The following is a 23,345-nucleotide window of genomic DNA, read 5'->3' as shown; positions in this document are numbered from 1 at the left end:
CCAAACCGCAAAAACTGTCGTCCGATACTCCAAGAGCCCCACGTTGGGCAGCCAGTGGTGGGGTCCCGGCGAGGCGAATGCGCGCACCGCCACGCCACGCTCTTGGAGTGACGGACACAGTGACACGATCGGTACCAAGCACCCACATACATATTTTTATTAACTAATTTAGACGACGATATCGTCCGCCGAATGATACATCAATTTTAACTAACACGCTACCATACAAACAACATAACCCAGTGACACACTAAACACACAATAACATGATAAACACACACTAACACACTCAACACACTAGCACATACCCAAGACGGCGTCGCCAACGCCTGACTTTCCACGTGGGACCCCGGCGCGAAGCCCGCGGTGCCGAGCACCGGGGACCCGCGCTACAGACAACCGTTCGCGGCAGCCGCCACGCGCAGAAGAGGCTCGCTCCACTCTCGCCCACCGCCAAGGCCTGCCTTCCGCCAGGGGCCACCGCCGGCGCTACCACTCTACCAACAGTGGTACTGAAAGCGAACACAACGCCATCTATCGCCCGGCGGTGGTCACCACCGCAACAAAGCCTTGGGGCGAGACACGTGCGCCACGCGGCGCAGACAACTTTACAGGGGGGGTGTCAGCACCCCCACAAGTTTCAGATTTCCTATACGAAATTGTCGATCATTGAAGCTTTCAAATTATAGCACTTTTAGATGGTAAATAAATACTGCCTCTAAAACTCGTCGCTGTCCTAAAAGGGCCAGGCGCTGGGCTTGATATGCTGCGTACCGTTAACTGATCGTAACAGATGGTTTCCTAGCATTTCATAATGATGTATCTGGCGCTAAGAAAATGCTTGGAGGGTCATTAGGATACGTTGGCGATCTTGTTTGTCTTGGCATTTAAAGATCGCTAATAGGCAGGGAGAACAAGGTTGTGATCGTGTGGCTGGAGAGCTTCTGCTACACTAAATAGAAGGGATGCCAGACGCCTGACGTTTGTGGCTTAATTGACTCCGTGGTCTGCTATTTTATTGAGCAAATGCAGCCTAACTACTTGAACATTTCTTTACTCGGCACTGAGCAAAACCCGGTAAATTACTCTATGCCCTGTTAAGCCATTACACGTTCAAGTCAGACCCGCCTGGAGCGTTGTTTTGCTCGAATCGAGAGCGTCGTGGCCGCAGTCAAGCAAAGTTCCTGAAGCAGAGCCATGCATCTTTTGCGTCAAGGCAGGCCTGCTAGCCGAGCCATAAAAAAATAATAAGCCAGCGGGACCTGAAAATGTTCTCAAAAAAGCATTTAGCCCTCTGCTTTCGCCATCATCACTAGAAGATCTATATTCGTAACCAGTACCAAAAAATATAATTAGCGAAATTGCAGGCTTTGCTTTCATTACTAATTAAGGGGTTGCCTCGCGCCATAATATGCTCGCAAATGCATGCAGGCCCACTTTGTGCAGAAGCTGAAAAGCCGTTTTTATTCATTAACTTTTCGCAAAGCTTAGTTCTGAGCTTAGCCACAGATGGCCAGCACCCGCTGCCGCGGTGCGTGGAAAGATCACTTCAGACGGTGAACAAAGTTATTGAGATCTGGGCCCCGAACCTTCTACGACTATGCATGAAGTGCATGGGCCTGGAACTTTTATTCGCCTATTGTTCGCATTTTTTGTTACTCAAACACGCACAAAAGCAAACACTAGGACAGTTTTTGGTCATGAACTTCTGTAAAGACCTATCCGAATATAAAATCCGTGCAAGCTTAAAATGGTATTCTTTAATGGAGCCGCAGCTGCACATGACCTTGAAAATACGTTAGCTGGAATGCGAAGCGCAATACGGGATGCTGCGTAAGCTTCCCAGATTTTTTCATTAGATATTGTTTGTGAGTTTTATGCTACCGGTACGTGCATACAAATTTCACCACAAAAGCGGCAAGAAGCGTCGCTCAACAGGCCCGAAGAAAACGTGCTAGTATTCCGTCCACCAGAAATGCATGCCAAGCTACAACCGGCCTGAAAAACAACGTGTCAAATTTATGCAGTATGTGTAGCGAAGGCCGCACAAATAGATGGACAGAAAGCGTTGCGCTTTTCAGCTTTGGCGAAATTTGCTGTGGCCGTCACGCACTCGTCACATATGTGGTTAAGGGGCTGGCGCATTTGTGTAGAATTGATTGATATGTGGGGTTTAACGTCCCAAAACGACCATATGATTACGAGAGACGCCGTAGTGGAGGGCTCCGGAGATTTAGACCACCTGCGGTTCTTTAACGTGCACCCGAAACTGACCACACGGGCCTACTACACTTCTGCCTTCATCGGAAATGCGGCCGCCGCAGCCGGGATTCGATCCCACGACCTGCGGGTCAGCAGCCGAGTACCTTAGCCACTAGACCATCGCGGCGGGGCGCGTTTGTGTAGAATGTAAACTATGAAATGATCTGGAGGAGAGAAAGGCAGCTGCAACAAGATTTGGCATCGGAATGTCTAACAATGTTGTGTTTGGTTGTCTGCGAGCAACTCACTTCACTTGGGGCTGAGATGCCTGAGCCGTTGTCCATAAATTTCGTCGAAAATTGCAGAGACTAAGAAGAAGTACACATCCGCCTCACTAGCACTTAACATAGCCGCTGATTTATTCTTCAAATTAAAAGAAAATTTGGCAGATCTCACGTATTTAGGAATCGACGTTATGCGAAGCATGCGGAGGGAAGGTGACCGTGCTGCAATTTTTTCATTGAGTGACACGTCATGAAATGACGCTAAATATAAGTACAAAAGTTGCACGCACAGACGTATGTTGAAGAGTTGCAGATGTTTATATAATCAGTTGTTTGCCCTTGCGCAACAATGTCAGCCTGAACATTTCTATTAGCAACACGAGAAGCTGATGTGAAGCGCTGATGCTCGCGAGCATGCTGGCCCTGGACACTGCTACAAAAATCAACTTCAGCGCATGGCAACAAACCACAATTAACGTTAACCCAACGTGACGGCTGTATAAAAGGAGTACATATGTAATGTTTATTAAATTGGCTGGCAGCACTGCAAGCACTATTGACGTTTCACGAAGAATAACGTCTCTTTGAAAAGTATACTTCCACGACCTGGCGTGGCTTTGTGGTAAAATGCTTCATTACCACGCAGAATGCTTGGGTTCGATTCCAGCTGGGACCCTGACATTTATTCTTTGCATTCATCGGGTCGACGCTACCGATGTCGGATATTTCTTAGTGCTCGCGCGCTAAAATTGCCCTTGTGTGTTCTCGTCGTTCTTGGGTAGATACTAGTGTCAATTACCTGTGGGACATACCCGCACACTAGCGGCACATACCCACAGTCTAGTGGGAAATTTTCGACGACGTACGCGACGGGATTGTGACAATATGTTTTGACCAACGCGTCATATTCGCCAAACCATCTCCCAAGGTAATTTTGGTTCGAGCCAAGTTAAGGGGAAGACCACGAGAGCACCCAAACGTAAGCGGCTGGATAGATACGCTCAAAGTCGCCAAGTTCACTAATAAATGCTTCGCCTTCAAAAAAGTATGCAGCGTGCTCTAGATGATTGATTGGTATGTGGGGTTTAACGTCTGGAAACCACCATATGATTATGAGAGATGCAGTAGTGGAGGGCTTCGGAAATTTCGAGCACCTCCCAAGGAGAGAGAGAAAAGGAATGTAGGAAAGGCTGGGAGGTTATCTAGACTATGCGTTCAGTTTGCTACCCCACACATGGGAAGGGGGAGAGGGGAGTAAAAGAGAGAGAGAAGGATAGACACATGTCACATCACACACAAAATGCCGAGTTTCACAGGCGGTCCTTCAATGAATTTGCTGTCAAGTATCTCAGGAGGGCTCGTGTGGCTTTCTGTGCTGATGTGCTGCGCGACCAGGCTCCTAAGATATTTGCTTCTATAAATGGCCGGTCATCGAGTCTATTCAAGGCACACTGGAGAGTCCGGTGATCTTCATCAAATTGGGTGCAGTGGCACAAGAGATGTTCAATAGTCTCTATACAGTTGCAGCTTTCACACATGGATGAATCCGCCATGCCGATACGATGGCTGAATGACTTGGTAAACGCTACCCCGGTCCACAGCCGGCACAGCATTGTAGCGTCACGTCGAGAAATCTTGGATGGCAGTTGTTTCTGGAGTAATGACTTAAGACTCTTAGGGCGATGATTGGAGTTAGGTGGAGAATTTCAGTGCGCAAGCGTGGCATTATGCGCGATGTGATGAAGTTCGCTAGCTGCGTCTACTTTTGACAAGGGTATTAACAGTGTGGGCGCTACATCGTGGGCACATCGGGCAGCGTCGTCAAGCACCATATGATTATTAGGATGCGGTAGTGGAGGGCTTCGGAAATTTCGACCACCTGGGGTTCTTTAACGTGCACCCAAATCAGAGCACACGGGCCTACAACGTTTCCGCCTCCATCAGAAATGCTGCCGCCACAGCCGGGATTATCCCGCGACCTGCGGGTCAGTAGCCGAGTACCTTAGCCACTAGACCACCGTGGTGGGGCAGAGCATGCTCTAGAGACGCCAGGCCATTAGGGCCAATAAAAAAGCTAGTGATCGACCTAGTTTCTCAGGCTTTTTTCTTCTAATCTTTCTAAGGTTTTGCTGCCGATGCTGAGTTTTCCGATTTTTGTTGTGGTTGGCTAATGTTATTAAATTTCGGTTGGCTCCGCGCACTACGCACGTGTGCATGGTTTTGGTGGGAACATGTCACGTTACTAGCTGTAATGAGATTTTGTGATTTCAAACACATGAGCGGTTTCGGGCCACAGTTGCCTATGTAAGGACGTAAACGTAGAATACATTCTCTTCTCGTCCCCTGCAGCTCTGCCAACCCCTCACAATCTTACCCTCTCAAACGTACCCACTGACGGATGTGGTTGGCGTCGGCGACCTTCGCCGACCAGCTGGCCGTGGTCCTCCTGGCGGAATAATATCTTTACGTTTTAGTCTGACGTCTAATAAAGTTGTTTCTCTCTATTTCCATCGCAAAAGTATGAATGAGATCGCAACAAGTTGTGTTGCTATACGAACAAGGATTGCAGTTATTATGATCCGATCTATAGCATAGCATCAACAAGACAGGGTATGTATGGCTGCTCCGTAGAACGGACACTCGAGGCTTCTCAAGTGGATAGTTCCAATTTTCCTCAAGCCCTCATGTTTCACAACCTAGAAACTTGTGGACGAAATAAAGTTCTATTTGATTTCAAACGTTTTTTTTTTCTTTTTTGCTCTCTGTCACTTCGTCATGACGTAAGCGGGGAGAGCATATCACGTGCAAGGAGGGAAAGAGCAGTCTTGTGAGCTCAGTCGAGAGAGTGCACCCGTCTGCGTCCTTACGATTGAAGTTATACTTGCACGTCTTCATAATTGTTCACCTGACGGAGCTTCCAGCACATTTCATCTCAGCTTGAGCCACGACCGTCAGCAGGCTTCGCAAATACACTTGGAATGCCCATCATAACTAAATCTTCAATAAAAAAGATGCTCCTAATTACATAGCTTGGTTCCTGTTTTTTTATTTGATGCTGAAACTCCGGAAGAATAGATCGCAAGGCGTGTTTTGCTTTGGCTTCTACCTTGTTTGATATCTTCCATGAACAGTGTTCCATGATCAGTGTTCCATGAACAGTGTCCCATGAACAGTTGCCTACAAGTGGTATTTCAACCAAACCAATCGCTCGGAGAGGAGGAGAGGTCTTGTTGAATTTATCTGGTCTACTGCCTGGATCTTGATGGATGTAAGACGACTCTAAATAAACCATATACGCTTTACTTTGACATCCTCAAAAAACTTGAATATTCTTTAATTATAATAAACTTTGGATGAAGTCCTCGTTGGATGTCATCGTGTAAAAAACAGAGCCTCCTTCTGAATGAAGAGACGACACTGTATGTGTTCCACATTCTGGTTTATCAATAAAAAAGCCTGCGCCTTCTGGTAAGCCGCTCGATCTGCGAGAAGTGCCATGTGAGAGGAACATCTAAAGAAACGAGACCGAGTAGTTGGAAATGTAGCTGGGTTGGAGAGGTTAAACTATGGAATGAGGAGCGTTTTTTATTATAAAGAAGGCGTTACAAACGCCAGTGTGAATTAAAAAAAAGCATCGAAGGAAATACATACGGGCAACAAAAAAGAAGAAATAGTTTGAGAACAAAATGTATATGTCAACAGATCACGCACACATAAACTGAGGTAACAAAACAAGCGTAGGACATTCTTTATAGACAAGGAAACTTCGAACTATACCAGTGCCTCGACAGTTGTATAGGAGCTGCAAACTTCGCCTCGACATCGATGAAATACAGAAGAATGAAAGGAGCTCTGACACTGCTTTCCGGTGCGTTTTAATGCCTACGTTTAGAAAGTTGGAACTACCCAGCTGTCACCAGCAAACAAACCATCGCCACAGCTATCAGACTTGTCGACTCCACGGGAATGGAAGAAATAGTTCGTTCGCGATTGCGACGACACGCTGCTGCCTACGAAGTGTCTCGTTCATTTTAGTAGAGAACTGGAGGGTCGATCGTAATATGGCGAAAATGAAAAAAGGATCATGAAAATAGGGCAGAAGCATATATACGAAGTGCCGGGTAGGAGACGTGTCCGAAATTCACCGCTGAAGTCTGTGTGCTGTTGGTTACGTTACAAGAGCGTGAGCACGTTCCTTGTGCTTGCGTGTCGCACAATCGTATAGAAAAAGAAAATGAAAAGCTTTGCAACTAACACTGATAGCGCTGTCGCTGTGTGCTGCGCTTTTTGTTTTATTTTCCACTTGCTGAAGGACGCTCAGAGATTAGTAAAACGTAGTTGCAACTAATCCGCAGAAGGCACTCGTTTCTTCTAGAACTTCATCATTTCTACGAAAGATTGGCTTTGCAGGGGCGGAAGTCCACTCAGGTTCCTCTTTGCGAAGCAGACGCGGGAGAGAGGTGTGCTGTATATAAAGCAGAAAAAAACAATCAGCGTGGTGGTACAATAACTTGCTTCCTTGATTAGCATAGGAAGATCGGCACAAGGAATGGTGATGTGAACATCGTATATCACATCAACCACCATGTCCTTGCTCAGTAGAATATGAGCTTTTATCTTGATACCGTCTATCTTTGGGATACGGGACAGAAATAAGAGAGATGCCTCGTGTATTACGTCGACGGCCAAGGCATGTTTTTGGGGGTGGACTCGCACATCCTTGATTTAATTTGGCACAAAGTACTCTAGTTTTCTCGAGGTGGTAAGCCAATTCAGGTTCTTCAAGTGGTCGAACGGCTGGATTGGCACAAATATGACAGTATAGTTATTCGAAGTCACCATCTGCTTCAAAGTGGATGCTGTTGAAGGTGGTGAAGCACACAGTGGTGTTCGTTTTGGTTTACGACTTTAAACTGCATTGGATTCATCGTTAGAATCGTCACAGCTCGCCGAATACAGTTCGATGGATTTATTATCGGCGTCGCTGAGTTCGATGTTTCATTTCCTCGTGGTGGCGGCCGACTGTGGTGGCATGCCTGTAGGGTGCGCAAGTGAGTCTACTTCCACCGTGGCCAAATAAAATTCCAATGCCTACGCGGTAAACATTAAAAACCAGCAAAAACTGTCAGCCATTAAGCAAAGCGCTTGACGCTGCATCGAGAATGTTACAAGAGTGACGTGAATTCGGATTATTACGTCAGCGTGTGTCAGAAATATTCACGCGCACTAATACATTTCTTTTATTTCAAGACTTTATGTTGAGAAGGAAATGTGGAAGTTCAGAAACGATATACTTATTATTTAATATTTATTCATTTATACAGCTTGCTAGCCTCTGCGTGAGGCTGTAAGCAGGAGTTGGTGTAACAAGTATTAATCGAAGTGATGTAAAGATAGAACAATCGTGTTACATCAATCGTCAAGAACAAGAAGGGGGGGGGGGAGGGGCAAAGAGCGCTCCTGAATTGCGAAATACAAAGCATATGGGCAGTGTTTTAAGCAAGCTGTTTGCAGAAAGAAATGACAGAACTTATTTTCACGTAAAAAAAAAGAAACACGAGAGGAAGAAATGAAAAAAGGTAGAGACGCGGAAGGCAGTTCTTAAAAGATGTTTAAAGTGTTTTTCAAAAAACATTGTAAGAGATATAGGTAAAGTTTGAAACTATAACGGGTGTTAATGATGCTCAAAGCGATTACAACATAAGAACTTTCACAAGAAAGTGATCAACAAGATCAACAACATGAACTTGTACAAGAAAGGCAGACATTCCACAAGGCCGGCTGGCAGGTGGTTCCATATACGAATTGTCTTCGAAAAAAAGAATTCGCAAAACATTTAGTGCAGCGGGAATAGTCATTCTTTAATTTATCATGGTGTGAACGGTTGGCTCTGCTGGACAGTGGCTCTATGTACTGTATGGCTCTATGTATACCAAGTACCAAGGTTAGGAGGACAGATGAGGCCTATACGGTGCTACAGAATGGGCACGTCCTTTGCTACAGGGGCTTGGCAGACAGAAGAGAACTGGGAGTGGGGTTCCTCATTCACAGAAACATAGCTGGCAACATAGAGGAATACTATAGCATTAATGAAAGGGTGGTAGGTATCGTAATTAAACTGAATAAAAGATACAAGATGAAGGTAGTACAGGCTTACGCGCCTACATCCAGCCATGATGACGCTTCAGTTGAAAGCTTCTATGAAGACGTGGAATCGGCAATGAGTAAGGTAAAAACACAGTATACTATAGTGATGGGCGACTTTAATGCAAAGGTAGGGAAGAAGCAGGCTGGAGACCAGGCAGTAGGAGATTATGGCATCGGTACTAGAAACGCCAGAGGAGAGCTACTAGTAGAATTCGCAGAACGCAATAATTTACGGATTTTGAATACCTTCTACCGAAAACGAGAAAACCGCAAGTGGACATGGAGGAGCCCTAATGGCGAAAATAAGAACGAAATAGACTTTATAATGAGTGCACACCCTGGAATCGTGCAGGATGTGGAAGTGATTGGCAAGGTACGATGCAGTGACCATAGAATGGTATGGTCTCGAATTCGCCTAGACTTGAAGAAGGAACGAAAGAACTTGATACGCAAGAAGCCAATCAATCAGCTAGCACTGAGAGGGAAAGTACAGGAATTCAGAGTGTCACTGCAGAACAGGTACTCGGCTCTCAGTGAGGAAACCAACCTTAGCGTAGATACAATGAATGATAATCTGACGAGTATCATTATGGAGTGTGCAGTGGAAGTTGGAGGCAGGGTAGTTAGACAGGACACTGGCAAGCTTTCACAGCAAACGAAGAACCTAATTAAGAAGCGTCAAATCATGAAAGTGTCAAGTACAACAGACAAAATAGAACTGGCAGAGCTTTCGAAGTTGATTAATAGACGTAAAGTATGCGATGTAAGAAGGTATAACATGGAGAGAATTGAACACGCTCTGAAAAACGGAGGAAGTGTCAAAGCATTGAAGAGGAAACTTGGGATAGGCAAAAGTCGGATGTATGCACTAAGGGACAAAGAAGGCAAAATAACTACCAATATGGATAGGATAGTTAAGATAGCGGAGGAGTTTTACAGGGATCTGTACAGTAGCCGAGACAACCACGACCTTAATACTATAAGAACTAGCAGTAACCCAGATTACACCCCACCAGTAATGATAGAAGAAGTCAGAAAAGCTTTGGAGAGCATGCAAAGGGGCAAAGCTGCTGGTGAGGATCAGGTAACATCAGATCTGCTGAAAGATGGAGGACAGATTGTGTTAGAAAAACTAGCCACCCTGTTTACGAGGTGTCTCCTGGCGGGAAGAGTACCAGAGTCTTGGAAGAACGCTAACATCATCTTAATACATAAGAAAGGAGATGACAAGGACTTGAAGAATTACAGGCCGATCAGCTTGCTCTCTGTAGTATACAAGCTATTTACAAAGGTAATTGCTAACAGAGTAAAGAAAACATTAGAATTCAATCAACCAAAGGAACAAGCAGGATTTCGAACAGGCTACTCAACAATTGACCACATTCATACTATCAATCAGGTAATAGAGAAATGCTCAGAGTATAACCAACCACTATACATAGCCTTCATAGATTACGAGAAGGCGTTTGATTCAGTAGAAATATCAGCCGTCATGCAAACACTGCGGAATCAGGGCGTAGATGAAGTATATGTAAACATTCTGGAAGAAATCTACAGGGGATCAACTGCTACCACAGTGCTTCATAGAGAAAGCAACAGAATACCAATCAAGAAGGGTGTAAGGCAGGGGGACACAATTTCCCCAATGCTGTTTACCGCGTGCTTACAGGAGGTTTTCAGAAGCCTAGAATGGGAACAGTTAGGGATAAGAGTCAATGGAGAATACCTTAGTAACCTGCGCTTCGCCGATGACATTGCATTGCTGAGTAACTCGGGGGACGAATTGCAACTCATGATTACGGAGTTAGACAAGGAGAGCAGAAAAGTGGGTCTTAAAATTAATCTGCAGAAAACGAAAGTAATGTACAACAACCTCGGCAAAGAGCAGCGCTTCGAGATAGGTAATAGTGCACTTGAAGTTGTAAAAGACTATGTCTACTTAGGGCAGGTAATAACCGCAGAGCCGAACCACGAGATTGAAGTAACTAGAAGAATAAGAATGGGGTGGAGCACATTCGGCAAGCACTCTCAAATTATGACAGGTAGATTGCCACTATCCCTCAAGAGGAAGGTATATAACAGCTGTATCTTGCCGGTACTTAGCTACGGAGCAGAAACCTGGAGACTTACAAAGAGGGTTCAGCTTAAATTGAGGACGACGCAGCGAGCAATGGAAAGAAAAATGGTAGGTGTAACCTTAAGAGACAAGAAGAGAGCAGAGTGGATTAGGGAACAAACGGGGGTTAAGGATATCATAGCTGAAATCAAGAAGAAGAAATGGACATGGGCAGGGCATGTAGCGCGTAGACAGGATAACCGCTGGTCATTAAGGGTAACTGACTGGATTCCCAGAGAAGGGAAGCGGGTTAGGGGGAGACAGAAGGTTAGGTGGGCAGATGAGATTAAGAAGTTTGCGGGTATAAATTGGAAGCAGCAAGCACAGGACCGGGTTAACTGGCGGAACATGGGAGAGGCCTTTGTCCTGCAGTGGACGTAGTCAGGCTGATGATGATGATGATGATGATACCAAGTACATAACAAAATAGCAGGTGCATTACAATATTCAGCCGTGTTGGCACCGCCTTTGTAGACATTCTAAACCCGTTTTCTTTATCTATTTTTTCCAAGCACTCGCTAAAGTTCGCCAGCTAGAACTATATACAAACCTAACCACTTTGACTTGGGTGAGTTAATACATAATTAGATAGGCTTCAGCGCAATTTAGACGAAGACAAATTAAGAGACACAGAAGACAGACCAGCACTCGTCTGTCTTCTGTGCGTCTCCTATGGTCTTCATCTAAATTGCGCTGAAGCCTATATAATTATCTAACCACTTTGTTTTGAACTGATCAAGTGTTTTTATGTTGCTTGGTGTATCAATCCTAAGCTGTCGATGCACATTCTAGCACAGGATAATTCAAGGCTTTATACACATTAATTTCACTGCATGAATATATTCTCGCAAATTTCTTTTTCAGAAATCAAGTTTCTGCATAGCTCTCTTTAGAACTCTTGACATATGGTCATGCCATCTCAGCTCTGACGTCAATTGTCACCCCTAAAGATTTATATCTGTTTACAACAGCGAAAGAGTGGCCGCCTATGCAGTATGAGAAACTCAACGGCTGTCGTTTGCGTGTCACAGTGAGCGCAAGTGATTTTTTCAATTATTTTCATTTGCCAGTAGATATGCATCTCAATGCAGTCTGTTCTAAAGTTTTGTTAAGTTGAGCCTCATCACTAGGGTTCTGTATGCTGCGTTAGATTATGCAGTCGTCCGCATGTGGCTTAATTTAAACAAATATACTCTGAACTACAGCATTATTAAGCATTAAAAAGAACAAGAGCCCTAGCACACACCCATACGAAATGCCCGGCTTAACAGGTACATGATCTAAGCACCGGGTTCGATTGTATAGAAGAGCTTCAATTCATGCAAGGAGTAAATCATCGTTAAATGTTAAGCATTTCTTTGCGTACTATCTATCTATCTATCTATCTATCTATCTATCTATCTATCTATCTATCTATCTATCTATCTATCTATCTATCTATCTATCTATCTATCTATCTATCTATCTATCTATCTATCTATCTATCTATCTATCTATCTATCTATCTATCTATCTATCTATCTATCTATCTATCTATCTATCTATCTATCTATCTATCTGTCTGTCTGTCTGTCTGTTTGTCTGTCTGTCTGTCTGTCTGTCTGTCTGTCTGTCTGTCTGTCTGTCTGTCTGTCTGTCTGTCTGTCTGTCTGTCTGTCTGTCTATCTATCTATCTATCTATCTATCTATCTATCTATCTATCTATCTATCTATCTATCTATCTATCTATCTATCTATCTATCTATCTGTCTGTCTGTCTGTCTGTCTGTCTGTCTGTCTGTCTGTCTGTCTGTCTGTCTGTCTGTCTGTCTGTCTGTCCTGTGCCTGTGCGTACAACATTTGTGCATATGTTTAGCGTCATTTCGTAACGTCTCACTCAGCGAAAATTCACACCGCAATCATCTTCCGTCCGTGTGTTCCGCATGACATCGATTGCCACGATACGTGGGATATGCTGAATTTTTTACAGTGGTTTTAGTTTTAATGAAGTTTAAAGTGTGAGACGCAATGAGAATATTTCACGAAAAAGATAATTTCAATACGCTTTGCAGATCAGTAACAGCTGAAGAACCATGAATTAGCTCCACGAGTGCTGTCATGGCTGAAATTGTTTTTTCTAAATAGTTGTTCCCAGTTATTGATAATAATTTATATTCAAGAAACGTTAAAATAAGTTTGAAAGGTGTCCAGGTGTATTCCTTTTCTACATCAATTTTCGCGCACCTCAGTTAGGTTGAAAGCAATATACTGAAAGCAACATGGAACATTTACGCAACAATTATATGGGCCTGTAAGATGAAACGGAACAGGAACATTCTGCTTTAGAAATCAATCCAACATTTCTGCATTTTCAGTCAAAGATAACGCTGCTTTAAATAGTGACACGTTGGACATTACGAGCAGCATCGACTGGTTGCGTAGGCGGTCCAAATATTCGGCCTTTAGTTACTGGCTGAAATACTGGTCTGTTACTACTACTACTACTATAGGCAGGTATTTACTGCACCATGTGGCATACCTGACCAGGAAGGCAGTAGGTATGCTGTCAGTACGTGGAAATTTCTTAGTATCAATATTGTGCAGAAGTGACAGAATGCCCTTCTGGGATACGATAACGTTATCGATTTGCTGGCTTTGGGATACTGAGAGGAAGTGAGGCGTTCTGCCGTCATTATTTGTGAATACCGTAGAAAAAGATTCATTAAATTTTGTTGCAATTTGTGATTGTTACGTTTTCGTTTTGTCATTTGTATGTTGTTTCCTTTCTAGGCGAAAACGCCCGATAGAAATTTTCCAGTGCTATTTCGTACTATCTGAGTAAAACCACAACTCTGTTAACCATGCAATGTGACCTTTATGTGTAAAGAGGATCCTTCCAGTTCAGCCACATTATTGACGTTGTTCCGAGTATTTACCTGGTTTAGCTGGTTACATACGAGCGGTGTATTATAAGGGGGCGTAGTTCATGAAATACGCTTATCCTGTTGGTGAGGTGACAACTGCATGTTGCGCCCTTCTTTCCATTGAAATAGGTCACTGTCTATCCTAAGTTTATCGTATGTGAACCTGACTTTCTCGCAATTCTTTTTGTTGGCAGCTGCACTGTTCCGCAGTTGTCGTCTTTCGTTTCTGATGTTTACGGAAAAAGCCCTCGGAGACATATACGCCTTTTTTTTTAGCTTGAAACTGTTCTTCAGAATATTTATTTTCTATTTTGGGCTTTCTCTTTGCGCTACGATTTTAGACTCCGCGTAAGTAGGGTGTGGCTTAGCATATTGAAATTATTTTTTTTGTAACTGCTCCCGCTTCAATAATACACGGAGTTTTCTATATTATTTTCAAGCTCCCTGAATATGTGAGATCACTTAAATGTTGAGCTAGGAAAGTGAGTTTATAAAAATTCGTGATCATATAATCCATTGTGTTCTTGAATCTATGCAGTGATCCCCTGATTACACAAAACTTAATCAAGTGCTTCTGTGTGACTAGGAGACCGGCTCCTACGTGGCCCACCATAGCAGTTCATTGAGCCTGCTGGTACATCATAATAAAAAACGCTGCGTGTAGCAATGCGGGAGCAGAAAAGCGAGACAAAAAGACCACTAACTTCAAACTAATCATTAACTTGACTCTATTTTCATTATCTTTCGCTTTGTGGTACGCCGTATTTAGTATAATTACTTTGGATTACTTAATAAGCACCTGCATTTATGCACACGGGTGCCTTGAGCATTCCACAGTGTCTAAACATGACCACCATGGCCGGGATTTGAACCAGTGGTCTCGAGCTTTTCAGGACAACAGCTTAGCAGCTTAGTCACCAAGGCGGGTTGTATTACGTCATAGTGCACTGCGCATAAGCAGTTGGAACACACGCGTGCTCTATGTAAGTGTATGTGGATGTTCCAAGGAAAACAACAACGCTATTCTTTAACTGCAATCCTAAATTCCTATACGGCACAGAAATAATAGCAATCTACCGGGTGTTCAAAATTAAGCTTTATGATTTTTTTAAAATTAGGCGCTCGAAGGCACGTGAGAACCACTTGTGCAAATAAGTTAAGCGGCCAGGGGGACAGAAAGTTAGATGATAATTATCGCTGTCAGCAGCCCAATTAACTAAAATTTAATAATTAACTTTTTACTGGCTGCGGTAAGTTGGCATGTTTATATTGAAAAAATGTAGGCAGTGGTGTTTGTACACAGTTTCAGTTGGAAGATTTTTTCTAGCACGCCTGTGTTCCGAGATATCCGGCTCCAAAGTTTAATTGTCTTTCGCACGATTACGCATGCAAGAGGGTGAGGGTCCGCGCAAAGCTTCTCCCTAAAGTGACGCATCTGTTGCGTGTGGTGTTTAGTGTGTGAAGAGGGTGGAAGCGTAGGCATAGGTGATAGCAATTACCCTTGCCCTCTTCGGCCGTCGAAATCAAAAATCGAAGAACGCTTGCAACCAGTGTCGTAACACGCAACTGCAGAGCCTCTAACGATAGTGGCAGATACCATGCCGAGATAATGGTGCGAGCGGAGAATCTGGATGCCAGTGCGCGTGCGTAATAATCACTAGAGAAGCATGCGTGGTCGTTGCCTGGGCTACGCGAATAGCGTGACTGCTGATGTCCGAGTACTGTAACTTTTATTGAAACAAGAGCAACAACTCCACCAATAATAACTGAAACAGTTTTATCCTTGCTAACGCATATTTCCTGCTGCTACATAAGCATATTTCGGTCATGCACAAATCTCATCGAAACTCTTCACCTCTCAAGACGTCAATGCCCCAAAAAGTGTTCAAAATGCCTGCCTTCGGCAGCAACGCAAAGCATGAACCGCTGTCGCGTCGACTCGATGACTCGGCGCAGTACTTCTGCAGGAATACTCGCACAGGCAGATGTTATCCTGTCCTTCATGTCATTAACATCGCTGGGCTCTGTTACGTAAACTCGATCTTTAACGTAGCCCCAAAGGAAAAAGTCGAGCGGAGAAAGGTCAGGTGATCTTGGTGGCCAAAACATCGCTCCTGCGCGCCCAATCCACTGTTGTGGAAAACGTCTGTCCAACCAGTTCTTCGCCCTGGTAGAAAAATGTGGTGGTGCTCCATCGTGCTGAAACCATACTTGGCGCAGGTCATTCAGGGAAAGACTGCAGACAAGATCATCAATGACAACACCTAATATTTCTTCTGTGTACATCTTTCCGTTCAAGTTGTCCTCAAAAAAGTGAGGTCCGATGATCCTGTCCCCGAGTATGCCGCACCACACATTCACACTCCAGCGAACTTGATGCTTGTGCTGCCTCAGCCAGTGTGGGTTTTCTTGTGCCCAATAATGGGCGTTGTGAAGATTAACACTTCCATTTCGGCAAAACCGAGCTTCATCAGTCCAAATTATTCTGTGCAAAAAGTCATTTTCTTGATCAGTTTTGATGAGGCCCCAATTGCAGAAGTCAACTCGCCTTTCAAAGTCCGCCTCATTTAGGTCCTGATGAAGGTAAACGTGATATGGATGGAACTTGTGCTTTCTTAAAACATTTGTGACTGTTCCGATGCTGCGACCGCACTGATCGGCAATCTGTCGGATGCTGAGCTCTGGCATCGAGGTTACGCACGCGACAACGTCGATTTCAAAGTCTTCATCGACGATTGCCTTCCTGGTCCGTCTCGGAAGGTGGACAGAGCCTGTTGTGCAGAAGCGTCGAAACAGGTTTGTGAAAGTGGGCCTTGTTGGAAGGGGACGGTGTGGGTGGCGAGACGCGTAAAGCTCCATTGCTAACGAAGCGTTGCCATTCATTTCAGCCATTGCAAGCACCACGTCTACTTTTACTTTGGTAGAATACCTCACGCCAGAAGCAGCCATATTAGCTCGAAAGGACTCCACGTGGATTTCCTTGGTAGACCTTCAATGCAGAGACGCTGTGCTCTAACCGGAGGCACCCTAGTGCAGGACGGTCCTGCTAACGCGTTCACAAGAAGATGTCTCAGTGTGATCTAAAGTCACGAAAAAACGTCGCGAAAAATGGTCTCCTGTTATCGCGTTCATCAGGATCATGCGTAAGGCTCATGGCGCACCGCGCTGTCACATTTTGATTTCGCCGGCCGAAGAGGGCAAGGGTAATTGCTATCACCTATGCCTACGCTTCCACCCTCTTCACACACTAAACACCACACGCAACAGATGCGTCACTTTAGGGAGGAGCTTTGCGCGGACCCTCACCCTCTTGCATGCGTAATCGTGCGAAAGACAATTAAACTTTGGAGCCGGATATCTCGGAACACAGGCGTGCTAGAAAAAATCTTCCAACTGAAACTGTGTACAAACACCACTGCCTACATTTTTTCAATATAAACATGCCAACTTACCGCAGCCAGTAAAAAGTTAATTATTAAATTTTAGTTAATTGGGCTGCTGACAGCGATAATTATCATCTAACTTTCTGTCCCCCTGGCCGCTTAACTTATTTGCACAAGTGGTTCTCACGTGCCTTCGAGCGCCTAATTTTAAAAAAATCATAAAGCTTAATTTTGAACACCCGGTATAGTCTCTGCACAACGAGCCCGGTTCCAAGCGTTATAAAAACAATGCGAGACGGCTGGCAGTCCCGACGCGTGGTGGATAAGCAACTCCGGTACGTGTTTAGACCCCGAAGCACCGAGCTGTTATACTTCGCTTTGTTTTCACAAGCGTCTTTCTGGGCGCGTAAGGCAACATGCGCACGGTTTATGCGAACTTCGGGCGAGTGTGGTGAAGTCATCTTTACTTCTACAAGCTCGATAAAAGATTCAGATAGCCGCCAGCCTTTATGTTGTCGTGCTCCTTTTCTCTGTTCGCATCACAGTGTATTTTGAACATTTCAAGTCCTCGTAGCAGCGATCGGCGCCTAAAGTTCAGTTAGCGCAACGACGACGCGGACGCTACCCTTCCGTGGCGGTAAACACTCGTACAAGAAAAGCGAAAATGAAGCCGACAGCTTTCCGAGCGAGAGTCGAAACCGCGTGCTGGGAGAAAAACAAAAGAAAACCAGGAGAGAAGATGCGAAAGAGGAGGACATTGGGAAGCGGGAGGGAAACAGTTAGGTCACGTGACCGAAGCGGCTGTCTGTCTTGCGCTTTCTCTCTCTCTCTCTCGACACGCGCGAGGCGCAACCAACACTCTCTCTCACTCACTCTTTCCCGTCGCAGACTCGAGCGCCGGAGTTTCTGGACCCCGACGAGTACGACCGAGAGGCACGACCGGCACGCGGTGCCGGAGTCGAGCGGCAGACGCCACGAAGCGCGCACGCCTTGCTGCGACCACGATTCGCCGCAGCTGCTGCCTTGGCCAGCGGCTTTATACAAGCTGGGAGGACCGAGTGCTGTTGCTCGCTGCGACTGCCAGCAGGCAGAAGCGAACAACCACGCACGCAGTCGAGTCGTCGGCCGCGAACTTTTCAGGAGGTATCCCTTCCACGCATCATCGCTGATGGACAAGCGCCGACCGGACAGCTGCTTCTGATGTCGCCGGTGCACGACGCGGGCGACGCGTGAAGTGACAGTCATGAAGTGGCAAGACCGCGGAAGAAAAGACTCGATGGTGCGGTGGCTTCTCCTGTGCGCTTCCTGTCTTGCAGTGCAACTGGCATGCAGCGTGCTGCCCACGGCCCGAGCACTGGATGCCGGGTGAGTCGCCGGTCAATGGCTTCTCCACACTACAGTGGTCACGATTCCCTTTGAGACAACGTACGTAGTTTTCAGGGAGCTGCGTTTGCGAAACCCATCAAAAGGCCGCTTATTTTAAAAGAAAAAAAGTCAGAAACGCTCGTTGAAGTCTGTATACCACGGGGTTAGAAATATCAAGAGCAACCCTGACTTTATAACTGGTACAGGTTACAGGATTTTATGGAACTTGCAAACTTCTTGATACATATTGTTTTACATAATTTTTCTTCAGCCATTCGTCTCTGAGATTGTCAGTACACCACGTTGCATGCAGCCTAGCATTCGTTCATCGTCAATCTATAAAGTATACGAACACAACTACGGCTAGCTCATCGCACCCACTACATTATTTGTCGTCACCTATGTAACTTTTACATTAGATTACATTATCGAGAGCTCACAGGTGTGTCGCTTGAGCTAAAGGATAACGATAATTTACCCGGGTACAGTTTTTGATGACCGACTCGCTGCAAAGTGCGTAGATAAGTTCTCCCAAGCATCGCTCGCTTATGCTTTCTGCTCAAGTGTTTACGTTGTAGACGGGAACGTTGAAATATGTCATGTCTTGTCCCAGCTGGTCAAGCAAAAAATTACAACAGCTTTATACAGACATCTCTTAGCTTCTTGAAGTGCAAGGGTGAAAAAAGAAATAAATAATTAAAAAAACATCCACTTAGTGTGCAGTATACGTGGGTGATCTTTATATATTTGTTTGCTGAAAAAAATGTGAAAAGTTCTATTTTAGACGATGTTGATGACCGAGGACTACAAAGGTTCAAAAAATGATGCTGACAGAGTTCGCGCTGTCGCAAAGCAACTGCTGCCAACTAAGTCGGCCTTCCACCAGCTGTAATATGGCGTTGAAAAGAAAAATTATTCGGGACGACCTGCAGGTCATATAAGGGTTTGGCTATTCAAGATTTACAGCGCTGCAGATATGTCAAATTTTAGGCTATTGAAGGGAAACTTACGCTGAAACGAATCATGCAAGCATCTGCACATCGTTCACGTTTGATTAAATGCGCACGTATGCGGTTTTCATAGTCCGTAACCTATTCGCGACTTGGCAAATTCCACCGCCACATGGCCTGAAGATCACTTGCGGTGCGCTGGTACTGAAATATTTTGTGTGTTTAGTTGGACGCAATCGATTGTAACCCATTCTTTTTCTTGAAGAATATTCTTTCTCTTAAAGAGGCCCTCTCGTGCCTCGACGTGCTGTCATGAGAACTGCAAAGAACACTCGTGAAGCTCATCACAGTTGCTGAGGTAATGGCAGTGACGAAAATAATAGTGGCGTACAGATAGACGCCTGTGTTTTAGAATTCATCGTCAAATTTTTTTATAGATCCATGCCAGTGAGCATCAATCAATTCAGGTAAACTTATTCTGACAATCTAAATTAGGCATTTCTTCATTTTTGGCACTTGAACTTGTATTGAGGAGTAGCATAGTTTAGTGTTTTGGTTGATATAGACAGCCCGAGGTTCTTTAACACGAATTTAAACTCAAATACGAAGCAGTTTCCAACTCGGCTGCCACCGAAACGCGGCCGGCAATCAAGCACGTTGCAGCGTGACGTCATAGCTACTAAACTACCAAGGCGGGTAGCTAAAAAAAATTAAAACTACGTATAAGGAACCTTTGCATAGCAGAAATCTGAAACTATCGACGGTGTGGATTTGGGACGAAGGTAGTTAGTTCGAGCCCTATAAGCTGGTGCGGCAGCTATTCGATGGTGGCGAAATTCAAAAACGTTCATGCAGTTGGCTTTTGCTGAGTGCATGAACCCTTTGGATTTGATCCAGGCTAGCTTCTCCAAATCATAACAGAAGCCATTCAGCGTGAATTTGGAGGTTGTGGAGTCGGAACTCCTCATTCTGGAGTCAGAACCCTCGGAGCCTGTGAATGAGTTAATATTCGAGCTGGCCAATAAATAAATGAATAAGTGAATAAACAAACAAAACAAAAACAAATAAACAAGAAAATGAAGTCTTGGTCTTGTATAGCTTTTTTTTATGGTGATAGAAAATGAACTTAATGACTTCTTTATGCGTGTAATGACTCCGTTTCACGCTATGCCATGACAGCAATATGGTTTCCTCTCATATGTAATCCATGATATAATTCGCGGCCATTTACATAAATCCAGTGTTATCGTTTACTCCTGTTAAAATTGACTTTCTCTCCTTTCTGATTTTTGGTGGACAGTTATTGGGCAGTGAGTAGAGCGCTTCCAACGAGAATACCAGCGCCGATGTTACTCGAAAAAAAAAAGATTTTTGCAGGAAACTTTCACGTTCATGTCTTGTGAAAAAATATGTACTGCGCACCACGTGTTCTTGCCGCGAACACTGTCCCACGGGCGTTTGTTCGCATAAATTTGAACAGCTCTATCTGGTTGGACAGTTACATATAAATTTCGGTTTTGCAGTATACAAAAAAAAAAAACTGAAAACATTGTTTGTTAGAAAAACGTTCTTATGTCGCCACACCTGCAGAATGAGTAAAAAAATAATTTTTTTTTGTTAAAACGTGCGTTCGCTTTGCAGCATGCGCGTAGCAGAAAACCGAAGGTGGTACATTTCTTGTGCAGCAGCGGGGTGGCTCTTGGTGAAAATCAATACTTCGGGTTGGATTACAAACAATTCAAAGGCCAGTCATTAAAGTTCCTTTATTCTTCCACATCTGAATGAAACGATTTCATCCAAGTTGTTCTGCAGTCCATGCAACATTAAGAAAACCAAATGTTTTCCTTTGCTCTGTCGCCGCACCTAGTGGGCCGTAGGAATATTACTTCCCACCAAAGTGCTCGCGCAAATGTTGCATGCTAACACCGTGATTTTTCGTGGAGGACATTCGCGATTATATCTGGCAAAAAAAAAAACACCTCCGTAGACCACCGATTTAAATTCGTTTAACGTTGCGGATAAATAACAAGCACAAGAACATGGAGCGTGCTGAAGCGCACAGAGCTCAAAGTATTATCGTTAAAACGTTGAGAACCATTTATATAATGACTTTTAGTTAGTGCCAAGACAAGTCAATCTACACGTTTCCGCACTTAAGTTGTTGATAGTTTGCGGCACCTGTGTTTCCGTGTTCCTTACCGCCGTGTTCGTCGTTAACGCTAAACGCTACACGTACTAATGGCACATGAACAGGTTCGAGTAGCAGCCTTAGTGAACCCCTACTGCGTGTTTCAAAGATTTATCCGTGCTAAAAAACAAAAACGTTTCTGCGTGTCGATTCTGGCTATATATGGGCAAAAAATATGGAGCTGGCTCTGACTACTTACGATATATATTGCGTTCAGGGCTCACTCGGGCACAACCTCACCAATCTTTTTCTCAACTGAGCTCACTCGGACTCGGGCTCAATAAATATTTTTTCAGGTGGACTCACGGATTCATGATGCTGCAACGCTTTGTTTATGAAAAGAAAAAAAGAAGGAGTGGCGAATGTAAAGAGTGGTTTCTCCATTCCAAGACACCAGTGGCCGCTGTAGCTCGCCCGGCTTGATCCAGGAGACCCCCTTTGGGTCTTCAGGTCAGGCCGGGCGAGGACAGCCTCCGAAGGCTCCTCCAGTATAGTGTATCAGAGGCGACTGTACCTCTATAGGCTTCTGAGTCTGAACGAATCACTGGAATCGTCACGCGAATTAGTTTGCCCATGTATGATTCTGACTGGTAAGTGGTAGTATAACCGAGTTCTCAAGCCCCCTTCCATTCCTTTAATTCATTTCTAGTCTGACACATCTTTAGACGTCCGCAGCATGATGACACATCTTTAGAAGTGTGCAGTGATGGATGAACCCAAGCCTGCACCAATTGGCGCACACTCTAGAATGACGTCATGAGCCTGACGGCCAGTGACCCCGCCTTCAAAAAAAAAAAAAAGAAACAGCTGAGTGCACGAGCAGGACCATTTCATCTGTCGCAACAAGGGATCGGCTGCTGCTCTTCGGTCATCTATATGCCAGCCCTCTTCATATATATATACTGAAATATTTATTGCAAAAAATAGAAAAAAAGTACAGGGAGCGCGCGTGTGGGGTCCTTATTCTAGTGCTCCACTGGCTTGAGCGGCCCGCTGGGCCTGGTCGAGGAACGCGAGTTGCACCCCCAGATCCTCACTGGTGAGCGGAGTCTCCCACTGCTCCCTTCCGTGAATCTTGCCGGCTATTTGGGGCGTGTTAATTTTGGTTCGCCTATTCTGGCAATCCCACGTTATGTGGGCGAGAGTGAACTTGCCTCCGCAGCAAGGACAGCTATCGCTGTACATTGCGGGGTGAATGGCATGCTTCAACGGAACATTGGGATATGCGTGTTTTTGTATACGGCGCTAGTCATAGGAGTTCCGCCCGGTTAGAGCAAAGTGGGGTGCACTGTACTTTCTTCGCTTAAGGCGTTGGTACTCGAGGATGTCTCGCGGTAAGGAGGGCTTTTCATCGGAGTGGTCGGCCGCTCGGTTGGCAAAACCACGAGCTGCGCCATCCGCTCTCTCAATTCAATCGAGTCCTGCGCGACCCGGGCATCAGATTACCACATGGTCCTGCGTTAGGTCCGGTGCTAATAGGTGAATGGTGTTGTATGGTAGTGTTTGGGGGAAAAAGAGTGCACATGCGGTCATAGAATCGGTCAGAATAAGGGACGACTATTGCAGGATACCCTTAGTTTTAATCGCAAGCGCGATGGCTGAAGCTTCAGTGGTATTCACGGACACGGCTCCAGCAGTAGCGCAAGTCAGAAGGCCTAGACCCGTAGCCACTCCTACGACTGCGAACGCGTACTTCGTGTAGCATCGGGTGACATCTGTGTGCGCCGTGTCCGGGTTGTTCCCGAATTGCCGCTGTAACTTGCGAGTCCGTGCACTTCTACGACCTTTGTGACATTGTGGGCTCAGG

General features: G+C 45.0%; 1 protein-coding gene across 1 annotated transcript in view; it reads left to right on the top strand.

The window, feature by feature from the left end:
• The first annotated feature begins 17,930 nt into the window (after positions 1 to 17,930).
• The window catches only part of LOC142786767 (uncharacterized), a 135,001-nt gene continuing 129,586 nt past the window's right edge, over positions 17,931 to 23,345 (top strand). Inside the window, exon 1 of the mRNA XM_075884409.1 lies at positions 17,931 to 18,400. Within this exon, the coding sequence (XP_075740524.1) occupies positions 18,279 to 18,400 (122 nt within the window). The 5' untranslated portion in view covers positions 17,931 to 18,278. The remainder of the gene's footprint in view (positions 18,401 to 23,345) is intronic.

This window comes from Rhipicephalus microplus, unplaced genomic scaffold (genome assembly GCF_043290135.1).
Source record: "Rhipicephalus microplus isolate Deutch F79 unplaced genomic scaffold, USDA_Rmic scaffold_32, whole genome shotgun sequence".
NCBI classification, from domain to species: domain Eukaryota; kingdom Metazoa; phylum Arthropoda; class Arachnida; order Ixodida; family Ixodidae; genus Rhipicephalus; species Rhipicephalus microplus.
This window is presented reverse-complemented; position numbering and strand designations above follow the sequence as displayed.